At 44.9% G+C, this 17,960-nt stretch overlaps 1 protein-coding gene across 1 annotated transcript; it reads right to left on the reverse strand.

Moving 5' to 3' along the window:
• Positions 1-288: 288 nt before the first annotated feature.
• Positions 289-17,303, reverse strand: RNF10 (ring finger protein 10). Its single transcript, XM_035099131.3, has 17 exons — positions 16,675-17,303; positions 13,026-13,231; positions 11,725-11,921; positions 10,369-10,459; positions 10,025-10,209; positions 9,801-9,937; positions 8,329-8,489; positions 7,500-7,637; positions 7,025-7,280; positions 5,760-5,893; positions 5,130-5,247; positions 4,481-4,582; positions 3,974-4,111; positions 3,552-3,652; positions 3,045-3,105; positions 2,132-2,293; positions 289-1,334 (listed from the first exon to the last, which is right to left on the reverse strand). Exons 1-17 carry the CDS (start codon positions 16,853-16,855, stop codon positions 1,261-1,263), a joined length of 2,442 nt encoding a protein of 813 aa, XP_034955022.1. The 5' UTR covers positions 16,856-17,303; the 3' UTR covers positions 289-1,260.
• Positions 17,304-17,960: the final 657 nt, after the last annotated feature.

Here is a 17,960-nt window from a genome sequence, read left to right on the forward strand (position 1 = left end):
ATGTTTAATAGATTATTTTATTTCATTTTTCTGTTGGAAGCCACCCAGAGTGGCTGGGGAAACCCAGCCAGATGGGCGGGGTATAAATAATAATTATTATTATTTTACAGGAACCTCAGACACTAAAACTGTCTTTGGTGTCTTCCCTTAAATAAAAGGGAAGCCAGGTCTGGTTGGAAGACACTTGTTTCCTGGCCACAGAAAACAACTCTGTTACCAGGACCTGAATGAAAAGGGCTTGATGCAGAATAGTGTGTTAAAAAGAGAGTAAGGTACAGCTCAGGGAAACACCTTGTGCATATGGTTTATTGCAACTAATTTCACCCTTGCTGGTATGGTACACTGAAGTTCATTGTATTCAACGGAACTGACACTTTTATTTTTAGTAGTAATTAGTTTCAGATCAAGCCACAAGCAGTGCAGAATGAGACCACTTCTCAAAACAAGGTAGGGGCTGGAAGAGTAAGGAGAGAAAAAGAATGGAAGGCTAAAACATACATTATACAAACCCAAACTGAATCCCAGAACCAAGCAAACAGAAGACCATGACCTCCAGATCCTTAGGTGTTTGACCTGCATGTGCATACAAGTGTACCTGTTCTGCGCAAAGGGGGGCATTCTAATTTCTCTCCAAGTAACCTTACTTAGCACCATTACACCCAAGAACCACAGAAAGGGCATTGCACTCTCTTGCCTAGCTGCATACAATTGGCCTCCAGAACCCATCAGATTACTCAGGAAAGCCTTCCCAAAGTACCTTTCCCCAGCTTCTGCCCTTTGGGGAAAAGATTAAAAATAGCAGGTGTAAGTTGAATTATTTCCTCCTGCACACACACCCCATTCTTTATAAGCAGCGCTTATCAAAATGACACAACAATCAGTGTATGCTCTATAGCCAGGTTCCTTTAGTTACCAATTTGCGAGGAGCACTGCAGCCAGTAGACTCCTTTTCACACAGGCCAGAAGCATCAGGAGCTCCCTGCCTGCCTTAAGTGACAAGCAAGTGTGCCACCCTGACCACACTATTATTCCCATGTCAAAGGAGTTATACTTGGCACAGCCCTGGCACTTTGGCTTCTGCGATGCAATACTTTGTTTTGGTATTAACTGGACAAGTGCTCCTTTTTAATTCCAATGCACCTTCCCAAGTCCCAGAAACAGACTTATTCTGCTCAAACTTTAAAACTTTTTTTCTATAGCAGCAAAAACACAAAAGCAAACAAAAGAGAACCAGGTGAAGAAATCTGTCCGTTAGTATGATCACTTGGTATGAACCACTGAAGTGCTGAACAGCAACTTTTGCTTCTGCTTCTTTTTCTTGCCTCTTTTTTCCTCTGTAAAAGAAACAACAGCCTGAGTCACCAGAAGCAACATGTACCCTATCAGAGATGCTAAACTAATGACTTATTCCAAAGAAGCAATTTCATTTTATATATACACACACCCAGCATTAAGGGGGTCATCCTGCTGCTACAGGAGCCCATTTAGGCCTTTGAGATGTTGCTGGACTCCAGTTCCCATCAGCCACAGCAGCCTGCATGGCCCAGGATGATGGGAAATATATATTCCAGCAACCTCTGCAGGGCCACAAGTTCACTGTCCCTGGGCTAAATAAAAACACATCCCTGGAAATAAAGAACCAGGGCAGGCTTCTTGTGGGAAGGCATCCACCGGCAGGCTCTTTCATTCTCAAGTCCCCTAGCCTTTGGATCAAAAACTTTCGGCTTCCCATTCAAGCCTTCGAGACCCGGATGCCTGGCTGGTCACTGGCCAGAGCAAGGGTGGGGACATAGTCAGTGGCAGTAGGTCCCCTGACTAACCCTCCACACCCCAGAGTATCAAGCTGAGCCAGTAAACTCTCACAGCATCAGAACAAAGGTGACAGACTATATAAGGATTGTTCAACATATCTAGCTAGGTTTGCCCTGCACTGTGCTCCAATATTATGTATGACTATCGGAAGCACCTGAATTGGAGGTGGCCATGACAGGCATCACCCAAGAGGGACAATGCAAATGTACCATAGACAAGCGGTTGTGCAAGTCTCCCCTTACATCAGTGTTAAGGGGCTGCACAACTGAGCGCCCCCCCCCACCCACACTACTGAGCTATTTCCCCTCTCTTTTCTTACCCAAGAGATGGTCAGAAGTGGACGGCTTGTCCAGTTTTAGGAAGGCTGCCTCAATAGCTTGGCTGAAGGAGTTCTGGAAACTAGGCACAGGTACACGGTCCGAGTTATCGCTCTCCCCATCACTGTCTCCTGGAGCAGGAGGAGCCAGGGTGGAGTTTTCCTCTGAAAATAAAAGTGGCTGTTTATAAATTACTGGGAAGTCTAAAACAGGGCTCTGTCATAAGTCCTCTGAGGCACCACTGAAGAGAAACACACATAGACTTTTCTAATATCCTTCCACTGTAAGGCAAAGGCTTTTTATAAATTTAGACAGGCCTTTGGCTTGGCTGACTTTATTTATGGCTCCTTTTAACTTGCTCTAATGGTACGCGGGTGGCACTGTGGGTTAAACCACAGAGCCTAGGGCTTGCCGATCAGAAAGTCAGCGGTTTGAATCCCTGCAACGGGGTGAGCTCCCGTTGCTCAGTCCCTGCTCCTGCCAACCTAGCAGTTCGAAAGCACGTCAAAGTGCAAGTAGATAAATAGGTATCGCTACAGCGGGAAGGTAAACACCGTTTCTGTGCGCTGCTCTGGTTCGCCAGAAGCGGCTGTGTCATGCTGGCCACATGAACCGGAAGTTGTACGCCGGCTCCCTTGGCCAGTAAAGCGAGATGAGCGCCACAACCCCAGAGTCGTCTGCGACTGGACCTAATGGTCAGGGGTCCCTTTACCTTTCAATGTAGTCACTATTTGGTGTTTCATTGCTAGCGACTTGATTTTTTATTTCAAAATGTGACTGATAAACATGGTTTAAAACCATTTTATCATATTTTTTATTATTGGTGTTAACCATCTTGGGTGCCATATATAGAAAGATTGGCTATAAATTGAGATAAGACTCAACTCTACAAAGGTGCAGAATCACTTTGCTTACCTTTCTTCTTTGGCTGAAAACTATTCCATGTTTCTGGTTTAGCTTTTCCAGCCCTCAGCATCTACCAAAAACAAGTGCAAGAGTCAGATCAGCCACACGCTACCTCTCTGTGGCTAAAGGTGGCTTGAGATCAATGGAGGGCATTTCAACAGGTCAGCTAAAGCTATTTTAAAGGTTGATGTCAGGAGCTGAAGTAAGGAGTAGGTCAGCAATAAAGCACCTGATGTCAGTGAAGTTAACTCATTATTCAAAGAAACAAGAACAGCTCTGTCCTAGTGGTCACAGCTGGTGCCGCCCACCACTCCTCTGCATTCAACCAGCCCATGACAGTTAACGGTAAAAAAACACCTTTTCGTGGTTTACTCAGAAGTGATAAAACAGTGTGGACAATTTTGTGGCTTTGGGTTCAGGCTTCATTTATGCTTGAATCACAAGCAGATTCTTTAAACAATTCTCATAATGAAGAACTGATTGGGTGCAGCGGAAAGTCCTGCACAGAGCACACACCTGGGCAAAGGAGGGGAGGGTAGATTCCTCCTCCAGATTTCCAACAAAGAGTGAAGGGCTGCCAAGACTGCCTGCAGGAGACTGTGGAGTATACACGGACTCTGCAAGGAGAAAAATCACACGTTTACTATACAAACTAAGAGTTGTGTTATTAAAGAGGCATAATAGCAGGTATAGGCTCTCCACTCTGCACCTGTGCATCCTTCTTTCTCGGGCACTGGTCTTCCAAGTCTTATTGGTTTCATGTTTGATGCTATTTTAAATTCAGCTGGGGACCTTCCTTCCAGTAGCTGCTATTCAGGTGTTCCCCTGTCTTTTGACTGCATTACCCCACCCATGGATGATTCTGCTAAGGAAGTGGAATTAAACCTTTAGAGAGTGAGCACAGTAGCTGGGTACTCGGGTCTCTTTCAGCTGCTCACCTGATTGAGAAATGGGACTTGAACCAACAGGAGAGAGCAGAGCATCAGTCTGGTTCTCAGTGCCTGCATACTCTCCTGAGCATGCGCTGAAGGCAGGGAACTGCTGCAAGTTCTCTAAAGCAATATGAACCTCTGGATCTAGACAGAAAACCAAAAGTTTTATCTCTGTGACAAAAGTTATTCACTTCTATGCCAATGAGTCAGATCAATTCAAGTGACATGTACTCCCTCATGCATCTTCTTCCTTTTCAGAGGGGTGTGAAAGCCATATTGCCATTTGAGAAATTCCTTAGCTTCACTGCTTAAAATATGGCATTCCCACCGTCTGCCATTTCTACATACTCACTGGCCTGTTTCAAATTATACCACCACCACCCCGGGTCACAAAAGGCCAGCGTGAGTCACAACCACCCCCCTCTCCTCCCACTTACTAAGGTGCTTCCATCTACACCAACTGTCAGACCCAAGCACTTCTTTTTAGATGAGGAGGGCAAGGTTGCCACTTACATCTGCCTTGCTTCTTGTTCTCCTCTATCTCAATCCTGCGCTCCCGACGTCGCTCATCACGAGCTTTCTTCTGTCTCAGGCGCTTCCTTTTCTCAATGTCATCTAAGAGCCATTGGGAGAGTTCCCAGGTGAGACAGACTTCTCAGAACAGCAAAGAAAAAGCACCTTACATGTTCCTTCCCTGCCCCCCCTTGGTAGTAGTCCCCAGTGGCACGTCCAACAATGCCCAACAATTAAAGCCCAACAATGATGGGATTTCAGTTTCCATTTTCTGTTGCAGGATCTTGAATTCATGGTTTTCCAATATTGTTTCCAAACTCAAGCACACCCACATCCATCACCTGCCCCCCTCTCTTCTTAGCACTGAACCTTAAATCAGAGTGGCTCACATGGTGCCCTCTAGATACTGTTGGACTACAACTCCCATCATTCATGACAACTGGCCAAGCTGGTGGGGTTGATGGGATTTGGGAGTCCAACAACATTGGGAGGACACCATAGAGGCTACTCCCATTTTAAGTTACATGGAAAGCAACTCTTCAGCTACAACTGGGAATGCACAGCGACTGTAAGAAGGTGGCATCATCCGTTCTAACCTGCTCACAAAACTGTCCTTTACAAGAGAAAAACAGAACTTCCCAATGCTCACCTGAGAACATCTGCAGTGTTTCCTTCGAAATGACAGGAGGCTTCAAAGCTAGTTCACAGATACTGAACTCACAGGTGAGTGGCAAATGACACAGGTAACGATGACGCTGCCGCACATCCTGCAGGTGAGGTTGGGGGTTTAGAGAGAAGAGAGCTGGTTGTGCAACCTTCAAACACACCTCTCTGCCTGGGCGTATGGCAACCCATAACGGAAATGTTGGTTGTTCGGTGAATTTACTTAGAAATAGCTCAAAAAAATGAAGATTTCGGGGGGAGATTTTGAAAGAAAAGGCTAAACTTTTGTGTCTGGATTTTCACTTTTTGAAATATGGTAACCCTACCCCACACCCATTCCCTGATGTCATGTTGTGTGAAGAGAATGCTGGTCAATGTCAATAAATAATGCCTTATTTTTTACCAAATAAAGCCAAGCCAGTGCCGGTCATGAGTATTTCCAAGCGGGAGAAACACTCAAGTGCACCTAAACCCACCTCCCAGCACACAGCCAGAAAAATCATTCCAGGAGATAATAAATTCCCGCAAGGGCAAAATCTATGAAGGTACCTATACCTCAAACAGTAGCTCAGCCACGGTCAAACTACACACAGAGGGCAATTCTGGGTGCTGTTACCTCCGTCATGGAGTGGCCAGATATCTCCACCACAGTGGCTGTGATCTTCTCTGGGCTCTTCTCCAGGCTGCCGTACTCGTGCACAAGACAGCGGACATTCACTGGGTGAAGGTACAGGCACTGCCCGTCCTCAGCTGCAGGACCGGAAGAGAAGTTGCAGGACAGTTATGAAAAGCAGGGGAAATGGAGACAACGAGCCGTACTCTCTTGACCCACTTACGAGACACAGCAGCCCCAAGTCTACACAGTGCTCCTCTGCATGCACCCGGGGCTGCTGCACATAGGTTTTTTTAAATACCAAATGCCACTTAAAGCAATATATAAATTAATAATAAATAATAAGGAAATAATCCAGTAGGGTATTTGATTCTGCCACCTCACTTGTTCCAAAACGTCAATTGCAAACCACCTTTGAGACTCTAGCAGGGACTGCTGTTTGGTTTGGTTTAACTATGGCATTCCTGGAAATGCATTGGGTAGTTAAGCCTTTATCTGCACTTCTGAGAGTCCATATTGATGTTTTACTTTCCCCTCTCCCGTCACCACCAACACTGCCTCCAAAACTAGAACAACATAGCAGATTCTCCTTATTTCTGAGTAGAGTACCAAAGAACCTCCTGTTTTCTTCAGTGCAGTAGCTCTCAATCCATCCTTGGGAACCAATAACCTAAGAGCCCCCTTTGTATGTAGCACCCACCCACCCACACCCAGGCAGCACAAAACAAGAGGACAGTGCTCCACAGGGCACTGGGAACCCCTCACATTTTGCTCTTCTACGTGTGTCTGCCTCAACCAAAGCGCTTAAGGTCATGAAGTAATTAAAGGTCACCGGGCCTCTTCCCCGCCCCCAAAAGGCTGGCTTCTCTTGAAGAAAGTTATTCTTGGTGAAGCATGTCACACAGTGATCTTCTGAAGCCTTACCTCAGGCCTGGGGTCCAAATGCAGCCCCCCAAGCTTCTCTGTCTAGCTCCTCGGGACCCTCCCCTAGGCCAGGCCTCTCTCCTCTGTACCCTCTGTGAGCAGATTTGCCTAGCTGGAATGGATCCTTGAATTATGATATCTCTTGCTCGTCTGGATGAAAGGTGGAGACACGTTGTGTGTCCACTGCACAAACGTGTAGCCATATCCATCGCTCTGTGTACTTTTTGCCTTTGGCCCTGTCCACCACTGACATGCTGCCCCCCCCAGAAGGTTCCCCACAAGGAAATGTAGACCTTGAACTGCAAAAGGCTTCCCTATCCTTGCTTTGACATTGTTGAGCTAACCTTGATAGAAGTAGTAGAAAGGGGTGGTGTTTGGGTGTCCACTGCTGAATGCTGTTTCAGGTTTCTCACAGGCAGGTTCAGGCAGACCAGCTCCTTCCATTTCACTTGTGCCCGGTAGGTCCCTGCCAGATTCCTTGGCATCATCCACTCCCACTGCCTCTTCCACCTCAAAAGGGGGCAGGACAGCAGCTGCAGAATCTACAGGAGGTGGCTCCAGGATTTCTTCTTCAAAAGCAGAGAGATACTCCAGAACAGGCTGTTAAGAATAGAGAGTAGTTCACACCCATCTTTCTCAACCCATTCAAGCAAGCCCTCAAAACCGTGCAGGTTATCTCTGCCATCTCTATCCTGAAGTCACCCTGGAGTGTCTCTGGGGCACAAGGACTGAAGATAGGTTCACCCCCATTCTAATGACCTTAAAATAGTTATTGAATAGAGTGAGATAACAACATTTCAACAGCACTCAAGCTCTCACCTTCCTCTCCTGGGTCACTACCGCTGCTGCTGCTGCTTTGTCAGATAACTCCGTCACAATGAGAGCCTCCACAGCTGCCGTGGTTCCTGCAACATCACTCTCTCTGTTTTTGTCAGACATCAAGTTTCCCTCTCGATCCTAAAAGCCAAGCCAAACATTGTTTATCTCAGCATCACATCAACATATACACCAGGCTTTGCCAGCCTGATGCTCGCCAGATGTTTCGGACTGCACCTCTTGATGTTTAACCATCACTTATGCCCTACCGGAGAACAAGAAACAAGCACTGGTGACAGCGGCAACAAACTATCTGGATTCTGTGTGACTTAAGGCCAAACCCATCTCGCAAGGTTATTGTGAAGATGAAAGAAAAAACTGGAAGCACCATGTAAACTAGAAAAAACCCTAAAGAAACATTATTCCTAAACAAATAAAGACAAGCCTACCCAGATACTTAGAAATGCTGGTGTGGTTTTTAATCTCTTTTAGTATTTTAACTTCTTGCATGTTTTAATGTATTACAAATTTCCCCTGATTTTATGGCATTGCCTTTTTCTAAACCACTTTGAGGCTTTTTACAATCAAGTGGTGTATAAATTTTACAAAATAAATAAAATACTCCTATTAGCTCAAGCTACAACTTCAGCAGTATTTGTGCTTGCCAACACCCCCCCCCCCAAAAAAACCCCACCCTCTGGCCACCTGCCAAAATAGGGAAATACACAATAAAAATGCTCAAAGTCACTCAAATTGAACAGGTGCCATGAGCAACCAGTAAAACCCACAGATTTCCCCACGTAACATTACTCAAAACCCAGCAATGCCTCACCTTCAGCTCCTGAATGGCAGCCTCAATGAAACATGCTTCAGGTGTGTGCTTGTCCTCCTCATACTGGCGCAAGAGTGCCACCTTCTCCCCCAGGATAACCTCCTGCAGCACCTGAGTCTTGGAGGCCAGAAGCAGCTTGGAGTACTGTCCATGTTGCTCATCTGGACAAAGACATACCAAGTTAATAGGCTTGCCAGACTCAATAGTGTTTAATTTCCAAGCAAAGGGTCTGCTGGTTTCTCTTTAAGATTTCCAGACTCAAAAGAGAGCAGGGCAATTAAAGGCACAGAAGTCCTGTCCTCTATTGAGTCTGGCAACCCTACAAGTTAATGGTACAGTGGGACGCAGGTAGCTATCCAGTTGGAATATATCCTATAAGTTAACACTCTTATGATCTACTTGCGGTCTTTATAGCCACAGCCTGCATTGATGCCAGAGGTGCAGCAATGCTTTCCCAGCTGATTAGGGGCTCTATAAAATTTGGGCCTACATATGCCTGCAGAGGCCTTCCCTACCAACAACAGGGGCTGTTCCCCGCCATTAAATTAGGCTTGGAAAAAACCTTCTCTTGCAGCCCATATACTAGGCTGCAGTGAGTGCTTGGCTGGCTGGGATGTGTGGTGCCCCTGACAGTCTCTCATGGGTGCAAAAAGTCAGCACTCCCTGAAAGCCTTCGAAACTCATCACGTCACCTGAAACCTTTTGTTCATTCTCTATCTGCTACTAGAGTCCAACTGACCCCTTTGAAGTCCTAGCTGGAAAGATATAGCTCCACTTAACATAAGAAATAGACATGACTGATACTGAACTCTAAAAATGTAGTCTAACATGTAAACTAATGATACACTGGACCCCACAACATTGGAATGTGCCTAGCAACTATGTTACTAGTGCTGAAGTTATCTTGCTTGATTTGTTAAGGACAAGTAAAGTTTTGGACATGTGACTGTGGAAAAGGTGCAACCAATCAATTAGGTAATCTTCCTCACTGGGCTATCAGGAAGCCCTGGTAGAGAAAACAGAAGAAGCAAAACAGAGACTTAAAGCACAGAGGTGAAATACTGGACGTAACAGTAAATAATGGAACGAGTCAAATGGATTAATCATTTGTCGATCACAGATTTGTGCTTAGTCCTACCTTGCACTTAAGAAAGCACTAGTTGGGTGTGGAGAAAACCTGTGGCTCTCTAGATTTTGCAGAACTACAATTCCCAGCCAATGGTCATACTTGCTGCTGGGAACTGTTACATGCTTTTTAAAGCAGGGAATCTAGTCAGTTTACATACAGGGAGCAACAGCGGAGTAACAATTCTGCCACCTTCAAGGAGCCATGGCCAAGACTGATTTTTGTGCTGCTCCTATTCATTTCAAAGCGGCCCAAGCCAGATAACTTTGTACTAGATTATGCCCCAGTCTGCAGATACTGTACAAATGGCAGCAAGGTGTACCCAACTTCCCTCTTTGCCGCTCACCTCCTAGATGAATAGGCTGTTCCACATTCACCAGCTTTGACTTGGGCTGTGCTATCAAGACCCCTTTCCCCCGTCGCATCAGCTGCATCGTAATTGTGTCGCCAATTGCATACTGACGGGTTTCCAAAGCAACAACACTGCAAAAACAAAAGGGAGTGATGAGTGATAGGTGACTTGTGAGCCAATAAAAAAATATAAGGCATCGCTCAGAGAACCTCTTTTACCTTTTCAGATCTTTCTTGTGAATTGAGCTGTAACAGATGGGGCACTTACTCCAAGTCTTCTCACTCAGAGAGAGATAATGCAGGATGCATGCCCAGCAGAAGATGTGCCCACAGCGAGTGATCTTGGCAGCAGTAGGCGGGTATAAGCATATCGGACAAGAGGGGACTTCATGGCTGCAAATCCGCTGGGAAAGTGCAACAGGGTACAATTTACTATGCTATCATTTCACTCTAAAATATGACCTTTTAACTGATTGGAGAACTGAGCCAAACTCAAGTGGGAAGTGGCCAACCTGTCTAAGTCTGTGTAATAAAGCTTTCAAGGCAAGTGCATTGCTACTAACCACTTGTTCCACAAAGTCCCAGTTGACCAAGGTGTCTGGGTCAGTGAAATGAACTGTGTAGTCCTGGTCATCACACACCACAAACTGGCAGCTGGAAAGCAAACAGAAAAAAAACACAGAATATTGAATACTTATCTGATGCTAAGCTAACTGAAAAGAATCTAGAAATACAGGTATTCAGGATCACAATTACATAGGACTAATGATGTTAAATTCTCGAGAATAATCTTATGGAGAATATTCTTGAGAATATTCTTGATTAATGAGAATACAAGAGAATTTTCATTTAAAATAGGAGAATATTCATTTTAATGCATTGAAAATGATATAATTAGTTAATATACATGTTTACTCATGGGTAAACTTGTTCAGATGGCAACCAAAAACTGTACAGATATTCAATGGGGCAATGCAGTGAATTCACATTTTTTGCAGCAAACCTGAAATTGAAAATTCATCGTGAATGGCTCACATTAATCACTAAGCCTATCACTAACCATATATTTACCATCATCTTTGAATTCTAATTATGTTGTGTATGTATAATGGATGAAATAAATAAATCATTACTTACACTGAAAATATCACAGCTTGACTTATTTTTTACTAAAAAAATTAAATGTGGGTTGTAAAACTGGTTCTTACATTAGAATTTACAGTTTGTGGAGAATACTCTCTGGAGAATTTTCTAGCAGAGAATATTCTCACCTCACATCACTACATAGGGCAACATAAAAAATAGCAGAATCACATTAGTACAGGGGTGGGTGGCATATGGCCCTACAGATGTTAGACTCCCATCCCCCATCAGCCTCAGGAATCATGGCTAATGGTCAGAAATGGTGACAAGTGTAGTCTGGCAACATCTGAAGGACAACAGGTTAGTCACCCCTGCCTTATTACAGTATTACCGGTATGTGGATCAGCTTCATGCAGGAAGCCAATCCAATTACAGATTTAATGAAGAATAACATGGTATCAAAGAAGAAATATTGAAAATGCCTTCATTTCCTTAAATTGTTACCTTTCAGGGCTTAATCTCAACTTACTCTCAGAATTACTACTACAAAAGGCTTCTAAAGTGTTTACAGAAACCAGAGCATAAAATTTAAAAGTGCACACTAAATCAATCCCAGGTCTTTCTGCCCACGAAGCCTACCAAGCAGAGAATGCTACATAAAATCTCATTAAACTGGGAAAACAGGACAACAACATAATCACAGAAGTTTCAACAAAATCATAGCAATGTAAGTAAATGAAAACATTTTCCATTTTTTTATCTTGTTTTTTTGCTGGCCTCATTCTTCCTTGGGCATATGAAAGGGAACCACAACCTTGTGTTGACCTCCCACTCACTTGGCCTGTAGGAAAAGCTCCTTGCTGAAAGGCTTGTTCTCCCATCTGTTCCTCTTGCCCCAGCTGCCGCGGCCATTCCCAACGTAGCTTGCTTGGCCGCGAGGTTCAAAAGTAAAGTTCAGCAAGTGGTTCAGGCTAATTTTCTTGGGTCCAGAAAACTGGGCAGGGCTGAACTCTGCCCGCTGGACCTCTGCTACCTGAAAAGACAATGAGTCACCTAGAATGAGTCACCAATAAAACAATTTTTAACAGCTGTGCCACATAAACACGGTTTTTTGCACTGGTGTGTAGTGCAGGCAACACCTGTCCAAAGAGCATTTACTATAAAAGACTACTGCACTGGAAGATTTAGTACACAAATGGGAGTAACAACAACAGTGGTTAGGAGGCTCAATCCAGATAGCAATGTTCAAGTCAGTCAGTTTCAAACAACTCTTATTCTACAAGAATCAACACAAAGGAAAATTAATTTTACATCAAATTCGATAAATTACAAGCCAAACACCTGAGATCATTACTTCCCACTCAATTGCTAACTTACTTGTAATGCCTATAATAAGCATTACACTTTATAGCATGAAATACCAATTAGTATTGGTACCAATTGGTATTTCAAATAAACAGATTACACTGTCTGCCATATACATTCCAGCTGCAGAAGAGGTCAGGTCAGATATGGAGACACAAATGTACGGTAGATATTTTAACAGTTTCATCCATTCCTTACATAACTTTCTGCTAGTTGTACAAGCAAACTTAACACACTACAGATTCATCAAAACAAAACACTATTCATGGGAAAATAAAGTACTTTTGGCATGGCATGTCCCATTGTGTATGCATAAAAGAATAAGGGTTTTGATGTTTTTAAAAATGGAATTTCTACCTGAGCTATAACACTAGGGATAAGAACAAGGGTAGACATCCCATGACCTTGCAGATGCTGCTGGACTACAATTCCCATCACCCCTGATCACTGGCTATTCCAACTGAAGTACAACATCTACTGGGTCAGATGTTAGCCACTCCTGGATCAGGGGCAGCAATTGAAGATAGGCTTCCTAACAGGTAAAGGAAATAACTTACGGCACAACACTTTCTAGGTGCTGTTCTGGCTTCCTCCACAGCTGTTGGCACCAATTTAGATTTGAAGATGAGGTAAAAATCACTATACAGGATCCTTTGCCATTTTTCAGAACACAGCAAAAGAGCACAAGCACATTCTACACAGGAAATGTAGCATCACCACGCAATCATCCCGTCCCAAGAAATGTGGCTGGGCAAACTAGACAGATTCTCACCTCATCTCGTCTTCCACCATTAGAAGAAGAGCTAAAAGGTTTGCTGCCACTGCCATGTCCACCCCTCTGAGGGGGCATCTTATTAAAAGCTTTGCTTTTCTGTGAAGTGGAGCGACGGGATTGGCTGGCAGAGTTATCATTTTTGGGATATGAAGTTTCTCGTTTACGATTATAACGCTGTTTGGATCCACCTGCATTTTTTCCATCTAGAAAGAGAGATAAAACAGTGGCTTTTAAAAAAAGCAATGCAAGTTCAGAGTCTCAGGACTGGAAAATGGAATCTTGACTACAACTAAGCTAATCACCTTCAAGTAACCCCTACTGCAACATGCAGCTTATACCATGTCAAAGCAACAAAAAGTCAGCAGGATAACCCTGGAGAAGCATTGTTAAGGTGCACCACACCACATGCAACCCAAAAATTCACAGAGGCAACAAAGGCATATTTAGTTATTGCAAGGATGCATCCAAATTGTTTCATGGGCTTTGTTACTACTCATCCCCAGAAAAAGCTACTTGAATATTTGTCTCCTATTTTAACAGTGCTATTCTAAACACGTCCATTGAAAAGCAAGTCCCATTGAATTCAGTGGGGTTTACTACCAGTTAACTTGGTAAAAGACTGCAGTCTCAGTGCTTTGGATTATTCATAGTTTTAAACTGTGCTGAGAGAAAACTGCTGGTGAACAGATTGTTGGCATTAGACCATGTGATTGAGCCTGTCTATAGTAAATAGATCTGTTTGTAAACAGTTCTATAGGAGCAACGTTTGTCTTTTTAAATGTGAATTGAATGCTGAATCTTTCTCCCCTCGAGAGCATTCAGTTCAACATATAGTGGGCATTTGTTGAACAAAATCATATCTCTTGCATATATTGCAGTATCATGTTAAAAACTTGTTCCAGGAAGATAAACCTTTGCCTCTATTGCTACTAGTTTTGTAGTGGCTCATGCAGAATAATCCCAAAGAAGAAATTACAGCTAGGGTAGAGAATAGTGCTTGCACTTCCCTCACTAGGATCACTTGATCCCGGAGCCCACATGGCTGATACACACTATAAAAATAGGGCAAAAAGTCTGATATCCTCATGCCTACCTGTGCTAAGAGCATTTTAGTCAGTCATATATTTTCAGCTACAATCACACAACTTCAGCTAAATACAGCTTACATCAGGGGTAGCTAATATGATGCTGTCCAGATGTTATAGACAACAACTTCCATCAGCTCCAAGCAGCATGGCTAATGGTGAAGGATGATGGGAATTTTAGCTCACAACATCTGGAGGGTACCATGCTGGCTACCCCGACATGCACATATGGAACTTCAGGATTGTTCTTATCTCCATATAGATATTTTTCAGCATGCAGAGGCGCTACCATGTTATTGCATTTTGTTATATTGCTTGTTATTTGCCGGAGCGCTGCCCATTATGAATGAGATTTTAGGTCAGACATCTACTATTAATTGCCTGTATATGCACATCATGCTAAATTATGGTTAGCTTCCTGTGACATAAACAAACTGAAGGAGCCTTAGCAGTACAGTGGGTTTATGCACTCCTTTCTGTGCAGCTAGGAGAGAAAAAAGGTTGAAAGCTTTTGCACTGGATTAAGCACAGCAGCCATACTTTCTGTAACAATAAACTGCACTTACATTAATTATGGTTTAGGTTCAACAAGCCAACTTCAAATTGCAGCTTGTTTAAACCAACTATAGAGAAGATTAACTACAGTTCTGAGTCCAGACAGCACACCAACCTATTGAATATAGAAAACAGAAGAAAAACCTTCCATACTTTCTCCTGGCTGTGCAGAAAGGTCTGGGCAGCATAAAAACCTAAAGCTTACTGCAACTCATCCTCCCAGACTAATAATCAAGTTCTCACTTTACTTTTACCAACATCCAGCTGTTGTGATATCTTAATTATTTCCATAGCACTGACAAGTGAGACTCATGAGTCTATATATATATATGAGGGATGGGGAACCTCTGGACCTCCAGATGTAACTACAACTCCCATCATCCCAGACATTTGGCTATGCTGATTTATGCTAATAGGACTTGGAGCCCAACAAATGTCAAAAGTTGCCTCTAAGTCTAAAATAATAATAGACAATCATAGTTTGCTAATTACAACCTTCAGACTCAGCTAAACAGCTACCTACAAGTAGGGAGGGAGTAATTAAGATTCCTTTACAAGCAATACAGGTGACTTCTACAACTTGAATGACATATGGAAGAAGGGTGATTTTTATGGAAGACATTTGGTAACTGCCAGCCAAGTAAAAGGTCACAATAATAGTGCAACTGCTTGTTACACTGACCTTACCAGTATTTGAGGATTACGTACTCAGAATCAGCCACTTGCACAACTAGCTGTGTAGATTAGAATATAATCAGTGCCAGGACACATGGTCTGTGAAAGTCAGAAGTAGCACTTGCTCCACCCAAACCTTCTATCTCCACACTACATTCTTTAGCAGCAGCAGCAACCAACCATTAATTCAGTGTATCATCAGTCCGAACACAGCACTGCTTCTAATTTTGGTTTATAAACACAGTGTAAACAAGAACCCCGACTTCATAACAAATACCCTTTGGACTTCAAAGACCATATTCCTGCCAGAGAGGGAACTAATGGAAAATACAGAATACGATGAGAGAGACAGGCAGGAGCCAAAGAGCAGCCACAGATGAATTAAAAGAATCCTTGGATGCAATCAGTTTTAGATTAGCATCTTGACCACATAATCAAAGCCTAAGATTGAGAGCATAAGAAAAGCCCTGTCAGATCAGGCCAATGACACATGTTGTCCAACATCCTGTTCTTGTAATAGCCATCCAGGTGCTCCAAAGGTAGTGGAACACAAGAACACTCTCCCCTCCTGCAATTCTCAGTAACTGGTACTGTATTCAGATAATGCCTCTTAAAAGTAGAGGCTGAGCACAGCCACTGTGGCTAGTAGCCACTAATACCTTTCTCCTCCATGAATTTATCTATGCCTCTTCTAAAGCCATCCAAGTTTGCGGCCATCACTACCCCCCTATGGAAGTGAGTTCCACAGTTTAACTATGGGAGGCACGAACAATTACTTTCTTCTGTCTGTCCTGAATATCTGGCATTTCATCTGTCCCGAACTTATGTTTATGGCTGCAGTCCTATATACACCAAGACCGGGAAAATCTGCAAGATGTTGTGGAACTTAAAATCATTCATACCTGCCCAAAAAGCCACTTTCAGGGCATGAGGCACCTGTGGGGTTTGGTCACACACCAAGAACACTGGAAGAAGAGGACTTTTCACCAGCCCCTCCACCTTCTTGTGGGAAAGTTCCTATAGGGCACTGAAGAGCAGAACTGGTGTGCTACCCTGTATTTTAACGATGGCTTGCATTATAGCCCACCTTTACCTCTAAGAAGCTAAAGATAATACACATGGGCTCTATTCCTCCAATACCCGCAAAAACCCGGCTAGCTTGTTCAGACTGTGACTGGTCCCAGGGTCACCCAGCGAGCTTCCTGACCCGAGTGGGGATTCGAACCCTGGTCTCCCAGGTCCTAGCCCGGCACTCTAACCACCGCACCACCGGCTCTCACTGGCACCTACCACACACACAAACTGGAAGCCTGCCCAACTAACTCCCTTACCGCCTTTGGGCTTGGACTCTCCCCCGGCCGGGCCGGCCGAGTTAGAGCGGGGCTGCTGCCCTTTGCCTGCCGACGCCGAGGAAGAGGAGCCGGCGCCGAGGCCGGAGCCGCAGGGGTTGCTCTTGTCCATCACGTCGTGGGCTGGAGCTGCTGTTGCTGCGACGGGCGTGCTCTGGAGCATTCACGGGCGCCGCGGAGGCGCTCTTGCGGGTACTGCGAAGGAGGCGGCGGCTGGGGCTGGGGCCGAGGCCCAGGCTCATGGCCCGGCGGCGGGGTCGGCGCAGCGCAGTCGTCTCGGCCACCTTCATGGCGACATTTTCCTCAATGCTTCGCCCTGAAGAGGGAAACGGAGACAGGTAGGCCTCAAGAGCCGAGTCAGAGGCGGAGGCGGAGGAGCCGGCCGGGCCTGCGGGGCCCCGCGGACGGAGCAGCGGCGGCGGCCGAGAGAGAGGAGGCGGCGAGGAGGGACGGAGCCCCGCGAGGCCCGGCCCGGCCTTGGCTCGAGGGCGTCGGGAAGGCCGCAGTGTCGCCGCCCAAGGGAAGCCCCCCGGGCCGCCTCAGCCTCTCTCTCTCTCCGCACGACCGTTGCCGCCGCTGCCCTGTAATGGCGACGAATCGCCGACCACAGTGACGGCCAAAGGCCCGGATGTGGCTCTTTTGGGGAGGTGGGAGGGACCAGCCTCGGCTCGTCGCAAGGCACGCCGGGCGTTGTCGTTTCTCCCTCTACGGACGGAACATAATTGGAACGCTGGGAAACTACAGTTCCCGGCATGCTCTCTTCGTCCCTGAGTCGGGCCTCGCCTTTTATTGAGAGGACCAAGGAGGACAAAAATAAAAACAACGCTTCTGGTTTGCAGCTGGACCTTGCCGCATCGCCTCATGGGATTTGTAGTAGAATAATGTCTCTTGGTGCCAAAGCCGCGATAGGATACGTAGCACAATAGTCTTCTGGAGTCTTGAAAAGTAACAAATTTACAGTATTGTGGCGTAACCTTTCGTGGACTGTTAAGACAGCTCATCAGATACATTGCTATGCAGTACTGTACTGAATTACAGGTAGATATTTAAAAACACTTATAAACTGCTATGAATCTCATAGGGTTTTTTATGGGAGACAGTGAAGCAATCTCCCTCTTAGAAACAGAATTATCAGTGAGCGTTAGCCCATAAACCAGGCATCCCCAAACTGCGGCCCTCCAGATGTTTTGGCCTAAAACTCCCATGATCCCTAGCTCAGGACCAGTGGTCAGGGATGATGGGAATTGTAGTCCAAAACATCTGGAGGG

This window comes from Zootoca vivipara, chromosome 16 (assembly GCF_965207765.1).
Source record: "Zootoca vivipara chromosome 16, rZooViv2.hap1.1, whole genome shotgun sequence".
In the NCBI taxonomy this organism is placed as follows: Eukaryota; Metazoa; Chordata; class Lepidosauria; order Squamata; family Lacertidae; genus Zootoca; species Zootoca vivipara.